This window comes from Dasypus novemcinctus, chromosome 12 (assembly GCF_030445035.2).
Source record: "Dasypus novemcinctus isolate mDasNov1 chromosome 12, mDasNov1.1.hap2, whole genome shotgun sequence".
In the NCBI taxonomy this organism is placed as follows: domain Eukaryota; kingdom Metazoa; phylum Chordata; class Mammalia; order Cingulata; family Dasypodidae; genus Dasypus; species Dasypus novemcinctus.
In genome coordinates, this window is record NC_080684.1 from 33,232,102 (window position 1) to 33,256,250 (window position 24,149).

General features: G+C 38.6%; 1 protein-coding gene across 1 annotated transcript in view; it reads right to left on the minus strand.

Annotated features, from left to right (window-relative positions):
* Window positions 1-1,542: 1,542 nt before the first annotated feature.
* EIF4B (eukaryotic translation initiation factor 4B) overlaps window positions 1,543-24,149 on the minus strand; it is a 30,548-nt gene continuing 7,941 nt past the window's right edge. The window contains 15 exon segments of the mRNA XM_058308179.1: window positions 1,543-3,665; window positions 4,077-4,149; window positions 4,859-4,964; window positions 5,849-5,904; window positions 6,515-6,725; window positions 8,874-8,971; window positions 10,401-10,629; window positions 11,331-11,504; window positions 11,609-11,746; window positions 15,601-15,735; window positions 16,193-16,247; window positions 17,862-17,978; window positions 21,375-21,583; window positions 23,572-23,650; window positions 23,652-23,710. Of these exon segments, the coding sequence (XP_058164162.1) occupies window positions 3,585-3,665; window positions 4,077-4,149; window positions 4,859-4,964; window positions 5,849-5,904; window positions 6,515-6,725; window positions 8,874-8,971; window positions 10,401-10,629; window positions 11,331-11,504; window positions 11,609-11,746; window positions 15,601-15,735; window positions 16,193-16,247; window positions 17,862-17,978; window positions 21,375-21,583; window positions 23,572-23,650; window positions 23,652-23,710 (1,820 nt within the window). The 3' untranslated portion in view covers window positions 1,543-3,584.

Consider the following 24,149-nt stretch of genomic DNA (forward strand, 5'->3'; position numbering starts at 1 on the left):
TCCTTTTTGGCGAGGGAAGGCAAGTCCCCCTTTACTTATGGCCCTGGGGGCTACAGTGGTTGCTGAGAAACAAGGTTTATTTGACAAATAATGCTTCCCAGGAGCAGATGTGCAGCTCCTCCACTTCCTGAGAAACCAGATGCTGAGCTGGCAGAGCACTTGAGGCGACGCCCTCAGCACTAACTGGGACCCTCACTGCCATGGGACCCAGAACACTGTACTTGGTTTTGCTTAGGACAAATTAGGCTACATGGATTGGAACAACAGGTGGGACCCGTCAACCTACTGATCTTTGTGACCCTTGTAAAGTAGGATGCTGCTCCTAGACCCTTCCCCCTTTCCGCTCACTCACCACTTACAGTACGGGACAGCAAGGTCTGGCCAGTCCTGGCATCCATTTCTGCGGTTGGACTTCCAGAAGGCCCACTCATCTGACTACGTGGGGCATAGCACAGCCTAGCTTTTCCTTGAACTTAGCATCTCCTCTTGGGACACAGTTACAGGAGTACTTTCTCCTTTCTGTTCTTTCAAGCTAGCCTTTCCCACGTTCGCATCATCGACCCAGGCCTCAGTATACACAGGTCGGGGAATGGCTGGAAATGAAGGCTTGGACAATGTGACTGTGACTGATTCCTGTGGTGGACTGGGTAATCCATCACTGCCTTTTCCCACAGACAGCCTTGGCAGGGACACCTTTTTCTTTGTACCTAAACCCATACTGAAAGTCTTTTGCATGGTCACAGCATTAGTGACTCTCTATTGTGCAGCATAGGTGTCAAGGTGCAGGCAGGCAGAACACTAGAAGAGCAATTGTGCCACATGGCTCCAAGAAGTCAGTTTACGTAATTTCCCATCTCCTTCCACATCCCCAAAACTGTCTTGAGATTTCCTGGGGTCCCTTCTATGCTCCACCCCTTTGGGATTTTAGGTATTCCCTTCCAATATGCTACACCCTTTCCTGGGTTGCAACAATGAACACTGTCCCTAGCTGTTTCCCACAAAGTTTGAGGTGATTGAGCAAAGCGATCTTGGTTGTGGTTGGTAGCCTAGACCAGCCTGTCAACTGGAATTCACAGATGATGTCACCCAGCAAAGCAGCGCTCTGGATTACTTAAGGGTAGTTTATGGAGGAACTGCTCCAAAATTATGAAGATTTATTCTCAGAACCCACCCCCCCCCCGAACATCCTTTGTACATTAAGTCTAACAAAAGATACTAGGGCAAACAGTGGGGGTATACGGGAAGTCTGTACTATCTTCACAATTTTTCTGTAAATGTAAACATATTCTAAATTTAAGCTTACTAAAAAAAAAGTGTTGAGGACAAAAAATGCTGGAAGTGTAAGTGGGATGCAAATTCTCAGTTCTTGAATCTCAAAAAGCAGCACTGAGATCATTTCCCCTGTAATCCCATTCTCTATTCTCACAATATGGTACCAAATGCTGAATGAAATGGTGGGGAGGGGAGGACAGGTGTCTATGTTTAATTCCAATAAAAAGCACTGGGAGTGTGAGTGTATATAAAAGAATTTCAGCATTAAAATGAACTTTAAAGATCAGATTTATTTGGAGAAAACAAAAAACCCACAACCCAAAGGATGGGCATTTTACATCTCAAGACATCTCCCAGGTATTAAGTCTACAGATTACAAATCTATTTCATAGAAGATATTTTTGTACAAATTTTACATGTATTCAGGAGCTGGACATAAATCAATCCCTGTTTCTGTTTCAACAGGGGGCAAGGCAGGGGAATGGGAAAGAACACTTTTGGATACAACTATTTGGAAGAAGAGTAGACATGAAGAGGGCACACCCTACCTTTTCATTATCTACAGCAAATAGTTAAAACAACAAAAAAAAAACCCCAACCTTTCACCCTTGGGTATCTTTTTCTAAAAGCCCATTCTTAGCTACTAGCCAACCCATGCCAATTACTTAAAATTAATTACTTGGAGTATATGTCCACTGGGTAAATGATTCATTATGCCCACTGCTGCAGCACATGTGAACCAACACCCTGCATGGCTGGACAGGGTCTAATCTAGGACTGATGCGAGAAAGGCTTGCAAACAAGAGACCAAGGTGTCATTTCTGTGCAGGTACCAATACTGCCCATGGTGGGAAGGACACCATCTACCAAGCTGACACTTACAAAAAATGCACATAAAAGCAGGCAAGTTAAGCTATTTTGTTGCAAGAGAAACAAGGACCTTGTTACTTGTTAAATAGTTCTCTCCATCATTTTTCCTCCCAAGGAGAGCTTAAAAAAAAAACAAAACCAAAACCCCAAAAAACCCACAATATATTGGTCTAGGCCACATTATAAATCTAAACTCTGGGATTTCAGCAAAGGGGAGGAAACTTGTTAAAAAAAAAAAATCAAGGTTATAATACTCCCAATTTAACTGTGCCCATTTATCCACCCTTATTCACCACCCAAGATCATTCACTAATCCTAGAGTTTTCTGACCTGTAAAAGGGGCCAGAGAACCAGGAGCAGGAATGGAGGAAGGGAAGGAGTCAAGACTTCAAGGAGCCAATTTGCTTGAGAAAAGCAGTGATTCCTCATTTGACAGCTCCCAGTGGCTGAGATATAAAATGTCTAAGATTAGGTATGTGACTTTAAATAGAAGCTGTTTTTTTGAGAGGTGATAGCGAAGAGTAGTATGAGAAACACCGGACAATGATGAGACTTGTTAAAGCTTCAAGGTTTCAAAAGAACGTGGGTATATAGGATAGTGTTTAGAAAAGGCAAAATGAGGACACACAAAAGACCTGGGAACTCCTGTGCCCCTTAAGTGCTTCCTGCTCCAGGAAACAACCAATTATGTGTTTATTGGATGGCACACCATTCCCTATTACCTGGTGCAAAAGAATTCATCACCTCCCAAAGCTTCTTTACAAACCACGACTTTCACATTTATTTTGGTCACAGAGCAGTCTTATTCTTTCATTGCCTGTAGACACATTCCCAGCTACCCCCCTGGGGGGTAAAAATGAAGGAATTCCCCCTAGACTGGCCCCAAAAGCTCAGAATTAAATTAGAGGAGGGGCTGGCAGCCTCCTGGAGACTAAAACGACCTCAGAGACTATTTAACCTATCTTTCCAAGGATGGAAAATGTATTTAGATAACCTTTCAGAATTCATATATGCCACAATAGTATAGTAAAAATTAAAAGGTAGAAATCTCACTCTTATACTTGCCCTACCATCCAACCAGATTCCAGACACTGAATCACTGTCATTACCATTTCTGCTAAATGGAGGTCCCTGGGCACTAATCACACAGGCAACTGCATGGTGTCATAAAAATGCACAACTTTTCCTTTAAAAGCTGTATGCCTTTTTCTCCCTGGCTACACTAGCGATTCTCCAGTTAGTTCAATACTTTTAAGGCTGCAGCAGCATGCAAAAGAATTTCATTTTTTTTCTTTTCTTAAAAAAAAAAAAAAAAAAAAAAGGTTAAGAAAGGTATCCAGGAGATGGTGTCTTTTATTTTGTCTTGTCTGGATAGAGGTTTGATTTGTTCTTGAATGTTCCAGGATGGAGTGAGACTAGGAGAAAGCACAGGACGTAGAGGTTTATTCGGTGTACTCTTCCCCCTCATTTTCATCTTCACCATCAACTGAGAGAGCAGCATACTTGCTTGCAGAGCTGAACTTCTGTAACAGAGAAAGGTGATAAAACAACTAAGGTCTGAATTCTCATATGAATAACCAAGAAACAGAATACTAGTATTTTGGTAAATGGAGGGTGATAGTCCATGTTACACCTATTTAGTTGCTCTTTAGCATTTTTCTCTGGATAGAGTGGCTAGGAAAAGGGAGCCAGAGGCCCGTGTTCTTATTGTTTCACACCACCACTTTCTACCTGGAAAAAGAGATGAGAAGTGAAAGGGAGAAATAGGGGAAAAAGGTAATCTAAACTGCTTTTACTATTTCTAACAAACTCATTTCCATCACTCTATCTGCTGTCCCAAATGTAAAGGAGTCCAATGGCACAAATGAAAATACCAAGATCCTTAAAAATGGGCTTTCCAGAGCTAAAGTTGAAAGCAAGCTGTTATCACTTACAGAGGCTGGATTTTCTTCAGTTTTCTTTGGCTCAGGTGCAGATCTGGAGTCTTGATCCTTTTTGCCATCTTTCCTGCAGAGATGTACAGAACCATATTTTTTAGGACAAGCATCCTAACACATTCACAGACTCAGCTTTGAGGCACCAAATAGGTACCTCCAGGCAACAGTATTTGCTATCTGTATAGCAATCTGATTCTCAGAATTTTATCTATATTGGCTGACTTTTAGCTTGTTCACAGTGAGAGATCTGGCAGTGCTCTGGAGAACCATGAACTTTTTTTTTTTTTAAAGATTTATTATTATTTATTGCCACCGGCCGCCCCCCCCCGTTGTCTGCTCTCTGTGTCCATTCGCTGTGTGTTCTTCTGTGACCACTTCTATCCTTATCAGCGGAACCGGGAACCTGTATTTCTTTTTGTTGCATCATCTTTGTTGTGTCAGCTCTCCGTGTGTGTGCGGTGCCATTCGTGGACAGGCTGCACTTTCCTTCACGCTGGGTGGCTCTCCTTATGGGGCGCGCTCCTTGTGCGTGGGGTTCCCCTACAGGGGGGACACCCCTGCGTGGCAGGGCACTATGGCGTACATCAGCACTGCACATGGGCTAGCTCCACACAGGTCAAGGAGGCCCAGGGTTTGAACCGCGGACCTCCCATGTGGTAGGCAGACGCCCTATCCATTGGGCCAAGTCTGCTTCCCCCAAGAACTTCTTATTTATAGACTTTTAAAATCTACCATCAGAATGAAATATTTACAAATGACAAGAAAGAAAAAATGCTTACCTATCAGACTCCTTCCAGTGGTCTTTGCTCCCTCCATTTCCTGGACCACGGATGGAGTTCCCACTTTGGCTTTTTGGGACACTCACCCCATCTACTTTGTGTTCATCTGCTTGAGAAGAGGTACAAAAAGTAAATTGAAGACAAGCAACCCAATCCTTCTCCCTCCTGTAGGTTTCCCTGAAGTTGAAGAAGAGTGTGTCTGTATTTATTGAGGGAAATTAAACTTCACCCCAACCCAGACTTTGTTCTTAAGCACTTCTTCCCATGTCCCCTGTGTCACGCATGCACACACAGAACCCAAACAAGATGACAGAGGCACAACTCTGTGAGTATAATTAACACTACTGAATTGTATAACTGTATAACTGAACTATCTGAAAAGGATGAAAGGGGAATTTCAGGCTCTATATGAGTTAGGGGGAAAAAAAAAAGCAAGCCTATAGAAATGTACAACAGGAAGAGTGAACCTTAATTGCAGCAAAACCACCACACTAATGTACAATGATAGTAATAGGGGAAAACTGTGTGTGTAGTAGGTATATGGACATTCTGTAGTTTCCACATGATTTTTTGGTAAACCTACAACTGCTCTTGAAAACAAACAAAAACCAAACAAGACCCTACTATTCTACTGTAAGGTTACACGATCATAAAAAGCAAGATGGAAATAAGGACTATAACGCTCTGTAGTGACCTTGGCCTTTCGGATGGTGAAGTTTCTAATCTGGCTGAGCAAGTTAATTTCCTTCCGTTTCGTTATTATTATTATTTTCCGTTCAAAGAAATGTTCTACCAGGAAAGGGCAGGGCTCCATGTTTGCTCCAAAGTGGCCCCTCCTGCCCTCTACTGGCAAGAAAAGGTAGATAATCAAAGACCCTTTAATGGAAAAACAGGTGAAGAATACACTGAAATTCAAAGTGTCTGGACTGTATCTCTCTATTTAGGCTTCATATCCAGGTGAAAACCCTATTCCCCTCAGTATGGTCTCACCTTTCCTTGCTGGTCCTTCCTCAGATGGTTGAGCTGAAGCTACTTTTCCCCCACTACTAGAAGGAAAACATATGTAATCAGAGTTATCTCTCAGGGAGGAAACAGCTAAGAAACTTGTAATCATTTTCCAAGTGCAGTGAGCTTACAGAGAACCAAAAATGTTACAAAAATTTGACACTAAGTGCCATGTTCTTTTGAATCACCACAACCATGCAAGGTTAGAATTATTATGCTCTATTTTATCGACAAGGATCTTAAAACTTAAGAGAAGTGGAGTGACACCCTAGGCCATACTGCCAATAAGTGGCAGAGGGGGAATTTAAATTTGAACAGTAATGTGTTGGTAGGCAGCTCTCTGGTGTGGAGGAAAAAAAAAAAAAGCCTGATATATAGCACTGGTAGATACCTGTGGTGTAAATATTCTTACCATGGCCAATTTCAAGCCAACTAAATGAAGTTAACTGGCTATAAAACTCTGAAAACTGAACAATAGGCTCTCATGAACCAGTTCCAGCACACCACTGAATATGAACTAAGAGGGCACACAAAGCATAACTTAGCACATGCTTTATCAAGCCGACATCCCCCTGGGTATTTACCATCATGATACCACAATATTTCAGACACTAGAGCTGACCTAGTGCTATAACTACAAAGCTGACTCACCTTGTAGGAGACTGCTGATCTGTGTCTGAGCTCTGAGATCGAGGAGGGTTAGAGCTTCGCTTCACCCAAGCATTCTCCTTTGGTGGAGGGGCTGGCATTACCTTTAAAGGCTGATCAGGTTTGGGAGGCTTAGAAGTTGGAGAATGACAGTCTTCTTCCTTACTCAGTGTTTCATTTTCTAGAGACTTCTCACTCTCTCTCCTCCGTGCATCTGTGAAGTCAGAATGGAAGGCCAAAATCAGCAAAGAAAAAAGCTTATTCTAGAAGCATCATAGCATTTCAAGACAGTAGAAAATGGTCCACATCCAAGGTAGTTACCTCATTTCATCATTATTCTCAAATAGAGGTGCTCATCTGGCTTCTAATAGATAGGAGTACTCCTAAACCAGCAATTTCCAGATGTCATTTCGAGAAAAATGCTTTACGAATCCATAGAGCAATAGGGAAAATAATGACTGTGTATATGTCTCAAAAGACAACCACCTGACCTTTCCGGAAATGAGCAAGTATCCTTCATTTCTGGATTATAGCCTTTCTATATTCTCAGTGATAAATGCCTGTATATGGAGATTGATGTGGACACATATAAGCATGTACATGTATATTGCGCATGAAACCCCTAACTCCAGAAACCATTGGCTTAATTTCAATTTAGCTTAACACACACACACACACACACACACTATACCATTTATGAAAAAGCCAAACATACGCATGACTTTAAAAAAGGGAACCAAATAACTCTTTAAATACTTTCCAGAAAACTCCTAAAACCCTTGTATGAATTTTCAAATCACTCCAGCATTGAACCATGTTTGGAGAGAGGCTGAAGTACATATCAACTTAGAGGTGGGAGGAGAAGAGAAACCTTAAAAAAAAACAATAACACTGGATCGTAAGGGGAGGGAGGTGTTATATTTGACCATTCAGGTTTCCAAAACACTGTTAAGTGTGTGTGGACAGTCAGAATAAATTAAAGTAAACGAGGAAGAACTAAGACCAGAATAGCATAGCTTGGGAAGCGGACATGGCTTAACTGATAGAGCATCCACCTACCACATGGGAGGTCCAGGGTTCAAACCCAGGGCCTCCTGACCTGTGTGGTGGGCTCGCCCATGTGCGGTGCTGCTGCGTGCAAGGAGTGCTGTGCCATGCAGGGGTGTCCCCCGCGTAGGGGTGCCCCATGCGCGAGGGGTGAGCCCTGCATTGAGCTGCCCCGCATGAAAAATGCAGCCCACCCAGGAGAGGCACCACACACATGGAGAGCTGACGCAGCAAGATGATGCAATAGAAAGAGACAGATTCCCGGTGCCGCTGACAAGAATGCAAGTAGACACAGAAGAACACACAGCACATGGACACAGAGAGCAGACAATGGGGGCGGGGGAGAGAAATAAATAAATCTTAAAAAAAAAAAAAACCTGCATAGCCTGAGACTAGCAATGGCCTATGCCTTGACATCAAAAAAGGTCGTCTTTCTAATATAAAGTGCACCAAAATTATAGCCTAATTATAATATTGTTTCATGGCAGCAGACTTGGCCCAGTGGTTAGGGCATCCATCTACTACATAGGAGGTCGGCAGTTCAAACCCCGGGCCTCCTTGACCTGTGTGGAGGTGGCCCATGCGCACTGATGCGCACAAGGAGTGCCGTGCCATGCAGGGGTGTCCCCCGGCTACGGGAGCCCCATGCGCAAGGAGTGCGCCCCGTAAGGAGAGCCGCCCAGTGCGAAAGAAAGTGCAGCCTGCCCAGGAATGGTGCCGCACACACGGAGAGCTGACACAAGAAGATGACGCAACCAAAAGAAACACAGATTCCCATGCTGCTGACAACAACAGAAGCGGACAAAAAAGATGCAGCAAATAGACACAGAGAACAGACAACTGGGGTTGGGGGAGGAAGGGGAGAGAAATAAATAAATCTTTAAAAAATAATAATATCGTTTCATGAATTTTAACAAAGGTACCACACTAATGCTGAATGTTAATAGAGAAGCTGTGTTTTTTCTGGGGGGATGGGGAGAGGGGAATATATAAACTTAAAATTGTTCTAATGAAAAAAAATAATAAAGCTTGGTCCTGAGGGTGGCTTATACTGAATTCCAGGCCTATGTCTCTAAATAAATAAAAGTCAAGACATAAAATCAAAGAGCAAATTGTTTAGTGGCAGATTACTTATTAAAAGGTTAACCAAGTTTTTTCTGGTGCTCATTCCTCAGATTAGTCTGTGCTAGCCCAAATAAAAAATTCATGGAACTGACTGAATTTAATAACCCAAAGTCTCTGCATAGTTTGCTCTATGTATCCCCTGACAGGTTATAGAAAACAGCAATATGATACCCACCCTGATCTGACTTACTTCTGCCAGATGTGGTGGAGGTCCCAGTCTGTGATGACTCACTTCCTGTCCTTGACCGTTCCCGTTCCTGAGTTTCTTCACTTCGCCAACTTGGGTGTCTACATAAAAGAGAAACAATGAAACATAGTAAGTATGCCTGGATCACTGAAGGCCACCTTTAACCAAAGCTGACCCCTCAAAGCCATTACTTCTTAGCTGCAGACATCAGACACTTTGATAGCTTCAGCAAAAGGCAAAGAATATTCTGCTACACGATTGTGTACCATTACACAGTATCATTAACTTTCCCAGTGCCATTTAATTACTGTATGTATTTAGATTTCCTAAACTATCCCCAAAATGGATCCAATCAAATTTCAAAGACTACATTTGGTTTTAGTATCTCTTTAAGGATTGTATTTAGGACTTATAAACCTTCCATTTCTAGGAAAAATCCACAGTGCCTGAGTATGTTTCTCGGTCAAGTACTGGAAGCACTTACTGGAACAATTCTGTAAGACATTCAAATTAGGCCTAGTTTTTCAGAACATTAATTTATTAAAGGAGGTTTCTTCCCTGTTAGATCTAATGACACCTTTCTCTTTATAATAAACAATTTTTAATGCTTCTTTTGCTATCCTGAAATAACTTAGATAATATAACCAACAATTAAAAATATTTGGAAAATTTATAGCCTACATTAAATTCTGTCTGTATGAGCCTTGCGCTTATTTCACTGAGCATGCTCTCAAGGTTCTTCCATGCTGTAACCTATTTCCTAACTTCATTCTTTCTAAACGGCCAAATAATATTCCACTGTGTATATATAACATACATTTTGTTCATCCATTCATTTGTTGATGGACACCTGAATTGTTTCCACCTTGTGGCTGCTGTGAATAATGCTATAAACACTGGTGTGCAAGTATCTGTTTGAGACCTGTTTTTTCTCTCTGGGTATATACCTAGAAGTGAAATTGCCAAAGTCATATGTTAATTCTCTACCTTTTTGAGGAAATGACATTTTGCTTTCCACAGTGGCTACACCATTCTACATTCCCATAAACAAAGCACTAGGACTTTCCATATCTCTGCCTCCTTTACAACATGTATTTTCTGTTTTTTTCTTTTTTAAATAAAGGGCTAAGCAATAAATATTTTTGCTTATGGGCCATACAGTCTGTCATAATTACTTGATTCTGCTGGTGTAGCACAAAAACAGCCATATATAATACATAAATGGATGGGTGAGGCTGTGTGTCAATAAAATTTTCTTTAAAAAAAAAAAAAAAAAAAAAAAAAAGGCAACAGGCCATAAGTTGCTAATTCCTATAGTAAAGTACCAACAATTCATATTTGCAGATTTAGTCCAGTAGGTCTTTTATAAATCTTAAGGGTCATGTCCCACACACACTGTAGGCTGCCTAGCATCTTCAGTCCCTATTCACTAACTGACAATCAATAACACCCACACAAATTTCCAGAAAGCCCCTCTGGCGTGTACTGCCCCCATTAACCACTCTACTCAAAGATGGGAAATAACCTCACCTTTCCCGAGGCCGTCGTTCTAGTTTTGGCTCATCCAGCTGACGCTGCAATTTCTCCTGTTCCTTCTGTAGCCGTTCTTCTACTTCCCGTTCTCTAGCAGCTGTGTCAACAGGTTTTGCCCCTCCAAAGATAGAAGCTGCTCGACTGGACTGGGAAGTGCTAGCAGAGGAATCATCTTCCTTAGGAGTACTCCGAGGCTTTAGATTCAGTTTGGGTCTTTGGGGGGGACCTAAGTTAAATGACACTCTAAGTAATAGTTTTTCAAATCATCAAAAGCTGGTGGCTGAAAGTCAGATTCCCAGACACTGCTCTTATGAAATGCTATACGAGACTCAGATTAGCCTACACAGGAGATAATATAGTATCAGATCATAGAAAGACTGAACATGGTAAAATTTTAATGGTAAATCCATCATTTAATATGATTACTATTACACCTGGGAAAAACTTTTCTATTATGATCAAACTACCTCTTGTTCAAAAACCTGGTCTGGAAGATAAGTACTTTTCTACAGGTTGTGATGACCTTGAAACAGTATCAGAGGAAAAACTGGTTTTTATATTCTTTATGTAAAAGGCAAGTTTGATGGGTTAATTCATAGGGCCACACACGCAACACTGAACATAAAAACTCTTAAGGGAGTCTGACTTCTTTCTTGATCAAAGTTGTCAGAACACCTGAAGATAAAACCAAGTATTCAAAGAAAATTATATTTCTTAAAGTCATTGTTTATTCTGAACATTTTAAACAAAGAAGATGCTGGCGGCTATGAGACTTTAGTGTTTGATGTGAATTTCCTTCTCTTGAAAAATGGGGTCAACAAAACCTACTCTGAACAACCTGTGCCTCCTTAAGAGTCTGAAACTAACCATACATTTTCCCAGTGGTCCACTCCAAAAGTAAGCAGTGAAAAGCAGGAAAACGATTACCTCTGTCATCACGCCTATAATCATCTCGAGAGTAATCATCTCTGGAGCTCCATGACCGATCATCCCTTCTGTCGTATCGGTCTTCATAGCGATCCCCACCTCCTCTATAATCATCATCCCTGCGGTACCCACTACCAAATGCTCTTCTGCCACTGCCTATCCTGGAGTCATAGCCTGTAAATACACCCCAAGTCACGATCATCACACTGGAGGGAAGAAACGCCAAAAATGGAATTCTTGAAAGAAATTAAATTAACATAACCGTGTTTAAGAATTACCTCTATCATAGTCTCTGCTGCCTCGGTCATCATAGCGATCTCGGCCTCCATATCGATCCACATCCCGACGTGGGCCATCACGATACCCGTCACGATACCCATCACGGTATCGGTCTGAATCATAACGATCACGATACTCTAGAAAAAAAAGAGACAGGTAATACCATCTTTTTGGTTCCTTTGCAACATTAAGGGAAAAAAAAGAAAGCTTACTGGGTCAAATTAGTTTGTATTCACTGTTATGACTCGATTTTATTAAAATAAATCCCATTATAGCTAAAGTGGAAAAGTATGTATCAAATGAAGTTTTTTTTTGGTATTTCCCCAGTTTTTAAATGCTGGGCCAACAATTTAGAACGGGAAGGGGGAGTAAACTCTCTGTATATCCACCATGAATTTCCAGAAAGATTAAAGGTTTAAATATAAAAATTGCAAGCATAAAGTCTTAAAAGAAAATAAAGTCAGAAGTTTCCATGCTTAATACCAAAGGACCAAATATCACTTTAAAAGTCCAATACAGGAAAACAATAAGCATACCACAAATCTGAAAGGCAAACAAAATGAGAAAAAAATAATTTCAAAATTAGGGAAATAAGTTAATTCCTTTACTGCCAACGGGAGTTTAAAATAGTTTACAGTAATAGTATACCACCTCCCAAAGAGGTCTTTTTGAGGTCATAATCTAAGGCTTTACATACTTGGCAGTTTTGGATAAGAGCACACTCTACTCTTTCACCAATACACCACACTGCTGTGGGCCATTTTTTACAGATTATGGTATAGTATCATCACACCGTTACCACAACTATGGTCCATAGCATATATTTGGCTTATTTTCCCCATATTCCCCTATTATTAACACTGTACATCTTTGGCATTGATGCAAAAATATTACAGTATTGCTGTTAACTACAGTCCCTAGTTTACATTAACTGTATTTTCTCCATGCTTCTCCACATTACCACCACCCTGCAATAGTGATTGTACACCCATTCTAGTTCACAGGACACTCTTGCATCTGTATTATCAACCACAATTCTCATCTACCTCTGGGTTCACTGTGATCCATTCTCTAGATTATTCTCTACCCTTTTTTCAATTGACAATTTACATCCCTACACCACCCCTTTCAGCCACCAATCCCATCTGCAAACCAGCTGTTATACCCAGTATTATGTGTTACCACCAACTCTATCCATTTCCACACTTCTATAGTCAAGTTAATCAAACTTCTACATCATTAAGTATCAGTACTCCTTTGCAGCCCTCCTATCACCTAAAACCTAAACTCTAGGTTTTAATTCCATGCATTTATTCTTTGTATTTATTTCATATTAGTGAGACCATGGAATGTTTATCCTTTTGTGTTTGGCTTACTTAACATGTCTTCAAGATTTATACATGTTATCCGATGTGTCCCAAATTCATTTCTTCTTATAGCAGCACAGTATTCCATTGTATTTATATACTACATTTTGTTTATCCATTCATTGGTTGATGGACACTTGGATCGTTTCCATCTTTTGGCAACTGAAATTAGCAAGACTGCTACGAACATTGGTGGGCACATGTCTGTCTGTGTCACAATTTTCACTTCTGGATATATTCCTAGTAGAGGGGTTGCTGGATCATATAGAAGTTCTATATTTAGCTTCCTGACGAACTGCCAAACTGTCCTCTACAGAGGCTGCACCATTTTACAATCCCACCAACAGTGAAAGAGTGTTCTACTCCACATCCTTTCTAGTACTTACTATTTTTCTCAATGGACATTCCATGTGGTGTGAGAGGATATCTCACTGCCATTTTCATATGCATTTCCTTAATAGCTAGCGATATGGAAGATTTTTTCATGTGCTTTTTGGCCATTTGTATTTCTGCTTTGGAGAATGTCTATTTAAGTCTTTGGCCCCTTTTTCACCTGGATCACTTAGTTTTATGATCTCGTTCTACAGAATGGAAATGAAACTCTTATCGGATATGTGGTTTCCAAATATTTTCTCTCATTGAGTGGGTTGCTCTTACACCTTCTTGACAAAGTCCTATCACAAGTGTTTTAAGTTTGAGGAGGTCTGATTTGTCCATGTTTTGTTGCTCATGCTTTTGGTGTAAGGTTTAAGAATGGACCACCTACCACCAGGTCTTGAAGATGTTTTCCTACATTTTCTTCTAGGAGTTTTATGGTTCTATCTTTCATATTTAGGTCTTTGATCCATTTTGAGTTAATTTTTATAAAGGTGTGAGAGAGCGGTCCTCTTTCTTTCTTTTGGCTATGGATATCCAGTTCTCCCAGCACCATTTGTTAAACAGACTGTTCTGCCCCAGCTGGATGGGTCTAACAGGTTTGTCAAAAATCACTTGACCATAGATGAGAGGGTTTTTTTAAAAAAGACTGAGCTCTTGCCTACTACATGGGAGGCCCCTGGTTCAGTTACCGGTGCCTCCTAAAGAAGACAGCGAGCTGGCGTGATGAGCAGGCATGGCAAGCCGATGCAACAAAATGACGCAACAAGGGACACAAGAAGGAAAACACAATGAGAGACACAACAAAGCAAGGAATGGAGGTGGCTCAAGCAATTAGGTGCCTTGCTCCCACAGTGGAGGTCCTAGGTTCAGTTTCTGGTGTCTCCTAAAGAAACAAGAAAGACAGACACAGCAAGTGCTAACAACAAGGGGATGTGGAGAAATAAATAAAATTAAATAAAGTGTGCAAGAGATAGCCCTCCAACTTCATAGAAGTACAGGAACAATTATAACAAACTCTAAAACCCATCACTTTGGTTTAGTGGGTATCAATATTTTGCTATATTTATTTGTTATTTTATTTTTAAGTAATATTACAGCGGAGCAGGTATAGCAGAGTGGATGAGTGCTTGCTTTGCGTGTATGAGGTCTGGATTTCAATCCCCGGTACCTCCTGGACAACAAAACCAAAAAACATGGCTGGCCCCCCAAAAAGAACCCCCTTAAAAAATAATAATATCAAAATAAAAGAATGTTGCAGGTGTAGCTGAAGGATCCCATCCCCCCCCACCTACAATCATGAAGGTGGACAGATCGCAATGCATACGTCCTACAACTTACGTATTAATTAACAGTATTTGGTATTGTTTGCAAAGTTATACATATTTGTTTTTAACCCTCAATATAACAGGCTTTGAATTTTATCCTTGTTATGTGCATATAAACACGTGTTACATGTACACTAAGTATTCCAGATTTTAGACAAACCCCTCTTTTCAATTCTTTACCTAATAGTAGGTTCTTTCTACTTTTTAATAATTATGAGCAATGTTGAGACTTTCCCCACCTGAACTATTTTATTTATTTGCATATTATTTCTCTCTGGTACTAAACTGTATGCCCAATGAGGGTGGAATATTTTTGTGTTTTTTTCTCTTTTTTCATGGTTGTATCCTGTGCCTAGTGTCTGGGACACAGTAGACACTTAGCATTTATTTATTTTTTAACAACTCAATTTTACTGATACATATTAATAAAGCATAAGTCCTTCCAAAGTGTACCATCAGTGCTATGTGGTATAATCACAGCTGTGCATTCATCGCTTCCATCATTTTTAGAGCATTTTCATTATTCCAATAGTTATAACACCCTACCCCTCCCACACTCTTCCACATTAACAACATCCTTCATTAATGTGGTACATTTGTTACAATTAATGAGTATTTTTTAAAGGAATGAATTTTCTGTTATTCAAAAGGAAATGTTTTTCAGGTTTCATAGTTGATGGTTTCACTGTAGACACCATTCACCAATTTAAGAAATGTGCTTTCTATTCTTTGTTTGGTAAGGTTTTTAAAATGCACCCATTATCAGGTCTTGGATATCATCAACTTTTCAAAAATTTGTCTATATCTATTGCTTTCCCCCCTTCTATTTGTTAATGTGATCACCTACTTTAATACCATTGCCCTGTTACCTCACAGTTCCCCAGAATACAGAAGAAACTAACTTCATAAAAATGAACTTACTGTCCCCGAAGCTATCATCACCTCTTCTAGGTGGGTAGTCATCAAAGCTGTCTGTGGCAGGACGGGCCCTCCAGTCTGTATCTGTTTTGTCAGAATCCCGATTTCTATCTCGGCCAAAAGAGCGATCATCCCTGTCTACACATATATTAAAACAACAAAAGAACCAAACAAACAAAATACAAATTAGCTCATAGAAACTTTTGCCCAGAATTTCTCTCTCATACAGAAAAATCCCTTCATTTTACTGTATGTTTATTCTGTATCACAGCATCATCATAAAGTTACCCCACTCCCATAAGTGCACACTCCAACTCAACCAAGCCAATCTTTACCTCATATTTATTTCTACTGGTTTAATGCTTCTCTATCATCTTCTGCATAGGCCAGGAGCCCCCAAAATATTAAAAAAAAAATGTCTCCAAACTCTGCCAAAGTCCTCTGTGGGGCAAATCATCACCAGATGAGAAAGACTGCTATAGACAGATTCAGGTAAAACTACTACTTTAAAAATTTCTGAGGAAAGACACCTGTTTTGTTATCCTAGGACCATGAGAAAAAAAACATAGAGGAAAATCTCTATTAGCTTTCTTACCTTTATCCTGTGCTTGATCAGCAACGTCCACTCGAATTCTCCTGTTACCTAGAGACTGAGAGCATAGGACCACATTAACCAACCTTTTGCCCCATTATGCACAAATCCCATGAGTGACCTTGAACGTCTGGGCATAGCAGAAGCACTGGGGGAAGGAAGATAAAGGAAAAACACTGTAATCTAGCCAACACTCCAATTTGTTGGCTAAAGAATCCTCTATAAAGGTTTGAGAATGGAAATAACCTCTTAGGAATTAACAAATTTAATTTGGCATAAATGAATGTAAGGTCAATCATCTTTTTTTTTTTTGGTTACAAAGCTCAATTTCACAGAACAAAATTACCTTTTAACAATCGAATGCATTCTATCAAGTATAATAAATTAGTTCCTAAATAAAAGGCATGTTTGGGTCCATAGCAATTATTTGAACATTCAGAACCCCTACCATGAACTAGGCAAAGTTGCATAAAGTACGGTCTCTGTTCAGAATCTCAGGTTCTTTCATTCACTATTACTTTAGAATAAATAAGTCCTTTAGAGATAACCCTCCTCTGATTTCCTTTCCCCACACGATTATATACTTTGAACCCAATTTCTTTTATAGCTGACTTTCCCATATTTCATAGCAGAATCTACAGTTGAAGAAGGGTAATGGTGAATTTTAATTACAACACCTGAAATTCTATTAATACCATTACGATGAAATCTCTTAACAAAATAACCATGATAATATTTTAATAGTTAAGCCAGAAACTTCAGGTAACAATTTTATGGTATTTCTTTTCTTATCCTAAAGATCAGTAATGTTAATAAAATCTAAACACCACCTGAGAAGAAAAACTTAAAACCTTAGCTTTGCATTTATCTAATTTTTGTCCTTACTTGACATTTACTTCAGATTATCACGATAGTACTCAATGAGACAAGAGAGAGATTTCTAAGAGGTGCTGACTTTAACTTTCATATGAATGATAGATTTTAGACCATAGAATTTCAGCACAGACAGCATGGGAAATTGCCTTCTCAAAACACAAGGGGTTTCTGGAGTTAAGAGGAGAAAAAAACATTTTCTCTTTTTAGACATGATTGGATTTCTAATGTCATTAGAACAAAAGTGTTTCCTGCATTAAAAATTTCCACTACTAACAGGTAAATAAATGCTTCCATATACAGTTTGCAGTCATATTTATAAATGACACTCTAGTGGGAAATGTTTCTAAGCACTCTGTAAAATAAAACTGATTAAAAAACACCATTTCAATACTTCTCTGAAAATGAGATAATGCCTTTTAATATTAAACTGATCAATAAGGCTTTCCTATTTGTCTTAATCAGGTCTGATTATTTTGGGGAAAAAACACAAAAGCAAAGCCACGAGACTTGAGGCAAGGCTGTGAGTGACTGAATACGAAATTATAGAAAAGACTTGGTATAGTGGGTTTTTGCCCCAATTTTCCATGTAAGTGCCTTCCTCAATTATTTGGGCCTTTTGAACTTGTTGAATCAAGGGTGACTTGCTAGATGTTGAAACTTAAGTAATTTAGGATTTTCTTTGTAGACATTATGGAAATTTTTTGTGTAACTACTGACCCAACCTAAGTATCAGTTTTTACTGATTAACACACCAGAAATCTCTTGCTAGCTCCCACCCTACCCCTTATTTTCTTACCTCTTCATTGAGGCTCAGGGCACTGAGCAGGGAATCCAGGTCTTCAAACTCGGCATAACCAAAACCTTTTAACCTCTCTGGATTGCTCGGCTCACGGGGTAAACGCACCGCACTGATCTGAAGGAGTAAAGAAAACAAAAATGTTTCCCAATTCAAGGTTCTGTTCATTCATGTAATTTCTGACCAAATAAGCATCATTGTAGATGCAATGGATTTCTCTGGGAAAAATAAAATTAAAAAAAAAAAAAAAAAAAAAACCGCAATACCTGGTTGTCTCCAACTGAAAATAGCTGCAGAGGTAAAAGACTTCACTATGTGCCCTGTCTTATCTTTTGAATCATACAAATTTAATACTTAAAAAAAAAAATGAATTCAGTGTATTCCTTATATTCCCAAATTTGCCTCATCCAAAGTTTCAGTTTTTTTCCCCTCAATTAAGAACTGCTCATTCCAAAAATTAGGTTTAGTCATCTCTTTATGCCTGTATTTTTATTTGGTTCTCTTAGAAATTAGAGCCAAATTTTGCCAAAAATCTCTGGACAGTCTTTCTTCCAGAAAACTAACGTATCTGAAGAGCTTTATTGCCTTCATATATTAAAAGCTTGGCTGGAAAAAAAAAAAAAAAAAAAAAAAGGTTGGCTGAAACAACCCCAGATTATAACTGCTCCCCTCAACCCTCTGCTCAATTTTGACATGGCAAATCACTTCTTTGAAGTACAGGAAAAAATTCCAATAACCTGGTTTTAATCCGAGGTTAACTTGTGTTTTCTAATAGTAAATTCGCAGGAGTCTTTCCTTTAGTCTTAAGTTTCATGCACTATGCCATGACACCAATTTCTTAAAAAAATATTTTTTATTTGAGAAGTTGTGAGCTTAGAAAACAATCATGCATAATGTGCAGAATCTCCACACAGCATCCTTCCACCAAAACCTTACACTGCTGTGGAACATGATCAGACTATTACTACTAACTAAGGTCCATAGCATATACTTAGAATAATTTTTCCATACATCCCCCATTAACACCATGTATTAGTATTGTAATTTGTTACAGTTCGTATTTGTAATGTAGTTCATATTTGTACTGTTAATCACAGTCCATTTATACTGTTAGCCACAGTCCATCTTCCACCACATGGTTTACTGTATATACAGTCCCATGCCTTGTACATTCTATCGAAAATGTTAACTCAGCGGCTCTCACTTTCATCACAGCATTGTGCAGTCATCATCCCAGTAAACCTTTCAATATTTTCCTTAGCCCAAAAAAGTTCCCATATCCTATTATTGACCTTTAGTGTTGATAAAGTACTCTTTGACATTGATGCAAGAATATTACAACATTGTTAACTACAGACCATAAGTTACATTAATTGCATTTTCCCCATGCATCACCATATTCTTACCACCTTTTAGTGACATACATTTGTTCTAGTTCACAGAAGAACATTCTTGTATTCGTATTTTTAATCATAACCTTCCTCCATCTCTGGGTTTACTATGTTATTCAGTCCCTAGATTATTCTCTACCTTTCTTTCAGTCAACAATTTGCATCCCTACAACACCCCTTTCAGCCACAATCTCATTTACAAACCAGCTGTGTTAGTTTCACTGACTATAATGTTACCACCAACTCTATCCATTTCCACACTTTTACAGTCAAGCTAATAGAAAATTCTACATACATTAAGCATCAGGACTCCTCAGTCTTCATCCTATCTCCCAGTAACCTATAATCTAGATTTTAACTCCACATGCTTATTCTTTGTATTTAGTTCATTATTAGTTAGACCATATGTTTGTCCTTTGCTGTCTGGCTTATTTCCCTTAGCATAATGTTCTCAATTCATGTTATTGTATGTATCCCAATTTCATTTCTTTTACAGTAGCACAGTATTCCATTGTATGTATATACCACATTTTGTTTATCCATTCATTGGTTAATGGATACTTGGGCTGTTTCCATCTTTTGGCAATTGCCACACTAATAATTACTACTAATTGTTTACAAAAAGATATTTATTTGCCCTCCATTTCCAATTTCAGGTCTTTTTTCCAAATACTTTTGATTATTTTCTTTCCATATTTTAAATGACTGCTATGTTTATTTCTCGTTTCCTTTGTTTTATTTCTTTATTTTTTCATTCTTTATATACTCAAGTTTATCTTCTTCATCACGGATTGCTACTTTACTCTGGGGCTCCTGAGATAAACATTTTGTTATAATCTCTTTTAAATTCAAGTTTAACTGAACTCATGACTACAGTAAGAAAAGCCAAAATAGAAAAGAGGAGCTAGCTAGGGAAATCAGTTGTACAGCATAAAGATAAAAAGCCTGAAAAGGCCAGAGTTATTCCCCAATGTATTGAAGAAGTCACAAGAGTGAAATAAAACAAAGAGGTCAGTCTACTACTTTGTACTAAGATTAAAAGGTGGCAGCCAAATATTCATTATCAGGAAAGCCAAATATAGGAGTTTGTGGTCACTGCAGAGAATACGGGAGTCAAAACGCACAGCATAGGTGAAGAACAGAAGCAGATTCTTACAGGAAAGGTACTTTCTTATGTATTCTCACTGGTAAAGACTCTGGACAAAAACCCGATAGAAGGAGAAATAGGTTTGTTATTCTTCCATTTTCTGATTTCCTAAGTACTTTTAAATGAAAGTGCTTTTTATTGAAAAGGAATTCTGAGCACTTCAAATGTTACTTTTTCATCTTTCTGAAACCTAGATCAGTGATCCCAAACATCCTGACTTTTACTTTATAACCAGTAAGCGAATACCGTTACATGCGGTAGCAATCTCATACAAGCTTTAATAATCTCTGTAAACTCCTTTGTTAATGCAAACTACACACTTGCTCAATTAAATATATTCATATAAAAAAATTACAAAGTAAAGATATAAGCCTGAATGCCAGTAACAGAATGGCTGAGTTAGAGAAATTCTTTTCTTCTTTCAACATTTAACTATTTCTTAATGAGGAGGAGCAGGTTTGAGTAATCCTCTTTGTACCACTGAAGTATTAATTCTGCTTAAAAGACTGACCAATTGGTATAGGAGAATATACTCAAAGACTCTAAACACCACTTAGTCAACTGCATATACTTTTCTTCCAGGTCTAGACACAACCTCAGAATCTATTTATTTATTTCTCTTCCCCCACCCCGCTGTCTGCTCTCTGTGTCCATTCACTGTGTGTTCTTCTGTGTCTGCTTGGATTGTCAGCGGCACCAGAAATCTGTCTCTTTTTGTTGTGTCAGCTCTCCATGTGTGCAGCGCCACACCTGGGCAGGCTGTGCTTTCTTCGCAAAGGGCAGCACTCCTTGCACACATAAGCACTGAGAGTGGGCCAGGAGGGTCCTGAGTTTGAACCCCAGACCTCCCAAGTGGTAGGTGGATGCTCTATCTGTTGAGCCAAATCCGCTTTCCCAGAATCTTTATCAATATAAATTCACTATCAATACACTACCTTCCATATCTAGTTAATTGCCTAAAACCTATGCACTTACATTTAATCCTCTAAAGAATTCCTTAATGGAGTCTTCTGTTACATCATAGGGCAGGTTCCCTAGAAAAGCAGTGTAGGGTGGCGATCTGGGAAGACGGCTCCGGTCAATATTGGGTTCCCGAGCAGCCCGTGGAGCAGTGGGAAGGATAGAACGGTCAATTGGAGGCGCCCTATATACATCGTCGTCATTACTGTGCCAAGTGGTTGAAACTAGGATAGAAAAGCGGACATAGGAAATTAGAAAGAAAGGCCTTTATGAGTGTTGAAGAACAAGAGAACCTATGCTAACATTAGATGGCAGTTCAGTAAAGGGCACATTACAAATAGAAAATGCTTTTGAAGTGATGTTAGAATTAGAAGAGCATTGAAAAAGGTAACTCAGCATTCACTGTCTTTTTGTTTCTAAGTATTCCAAGGCTCAGGCTTTTGTGAACAGGATTGTTACACCTCTAATTACTTATGCAGCAAAGAAACAAGTATGGTATCAACTATTCTCTAAGATTTTTATGTGCTAAGTACTTTATATTCATTATATCGCATCTTATCTTTTTAACCTGTGAGGTTGTTCCTCATTCCGCAGAAAAGGAAACCGAGATTTCAGAAAATTCTGTAGTTTGCCCAAGGTTCTACATATGGTAAAACAGTAGAGGTAGGATTCAAAGCTGGGTCCTGACTCAAAATGTATTTAACCACTTAAATATGGGCTATAAGCTCTATATTAGTATTAAATTTCTTGAACATGCTACAGCTTTATTTAAGGTGGCTTATGTAGTGAGTGTCCTTGTTTTCAGGAAATGTACCTGGAAGTTTTAACTGTTAGAACATGATAAATGCTATCTACACTCAAATGTTTAGAAATCAACACACAGAAAGAATGATATAATAAATGTCGCAAAATGCTAAAAGTTGGCAAATCTAGATGGGGGTATATTGGAGTTCTATGTGTTAATTTATATTATTCTTGCAACTTTCCTTTAAATTTGGAAGTTATAAAAAACTAAAAATGACATACATTTATGCCATATCTATAAAGAATAGCTCCCGCCTGTTCCTGGCTACCTCCTGAAGGCACAGAGCTTGTCAAAATGACACCCAATGATCCTTCTATATTTTTCCCACCATTTTTACTATTCCCATTTCTTTTCCTCAGACAATTTTCATTTACTCAGGCACACCACGATTTCATGTATCAGTTCCTAGAACTAATTATTCTTTGACTCTAACAGAGCTTAGCTTACACTGAAACATCACTTTACAAGGACATCATAGAACCTTAGCCATGTAAAGAATTTAAAAAGATAATCTAGTCCGTATTCCCCGCCTCCAAAAAGAATAGTAGCTCATTAATATAAAAGTCAGAACTAGTATTAAGTTCCTCGGCACCACGACTTCATTCCCTACCACAAAACCTTGTAGCCTAAACCTAAGACTAAACCTAAAATTCTATAAAATAAATAATTGTAAGAGTTCAGGTCTAAAAAATGAGTAAGTTCCTTTAAATTATTAAAATCTCTAATAAAACAAGAGTTGATTATAGTTTAATAAGAAATTAAAACCTTTGGTGAATTTTTAGAATTAGGCAATCCTCATTATTTGTGGATTCTTTATTTGTGAATTCATCTAGTCATTAAAATTTAACTGTTAACCTCCAAAATCAATATTCGAGGTGATTCATGGTTATTTGTGACATGTGCAGACTGGCAAAAATGTTAAGTTGCTGAACATGTATGCACATTCCCCGCTGAGGTAGAACAAAGTGATGGTCTGCTTTATTGTTTCAGCTCTCATACTACACACAAGTATTCTTTTTGCAGTAATTCGTGCACTGTTTCTGCATTCCTGTGTTTTGGGGGTGATTTCACTTTTTAAAAGGTCCCAAATGTAGTGTTTTTTATGTTCTTAAGCACAAGAAGGCTGTGATGTGCCTTAGAGAGATAAGACATGCATTAGATGAGCCTTGTTCAGGCATGAGTGATAGTGCTAATGAATCAACACTATATATGGGTTCATTATTTGTTAATTCCATGTTTGTAGTGATTTTATAGAACATAACTAAAACAAATAACAAACAACTGTATCTACTATTCAGCTTAATAATAACAAATGTGCATCTCACAGGAAAATTCTTAAATTATTAAGGAATAGGTTTTGTCTAGAGGATAACGAAAATCCCAAACACTATGGAAAATAAAAGTTACCATCTCCTTCTAGGTCATCTGTTTCATCAGCCCAGCTGACTGGTTTGGAAACATAGGTGCTTCCTCCACCAGTCCCCCCCATCCTCAGCCAGGAAGTCTGTTAGGGAGATAGTCTTCCCCTTCTTATTCTTCTTTTTCGCTGTTTTAAAAAAGGCAAGAAAAAGATTATTCACCATATCGGAGTACACCAATACAGAAGTATCTACAGACAATGCAATGTTACATTTATATGAAGGAATACCATGTAGTTATTAATAAGGAAGATACACACTATATAGCACAGGAAGACCTAATTGTAAGTGTAAAAAATAAAAGTTGTAGAATATATATTGCATGAGACTCTTTGTTTAAACACACATTATGTTTAAGTAATGGAAAAGGGTCTAGAAGGATGTTCAATAGTCCCTCTGAGAAGATTGGGGTGGGGATCTTTTATTTCCTATTATATTCATTCATATATTAAAAATTTAAATTCAGCAACTACCTAGGTTTAAGATGGGTAATTACATTTGTAGCACCTAGAATATAAATTTTAAAATTCCTATTCTTATTAACATATTATATATGGCACTTTTGAG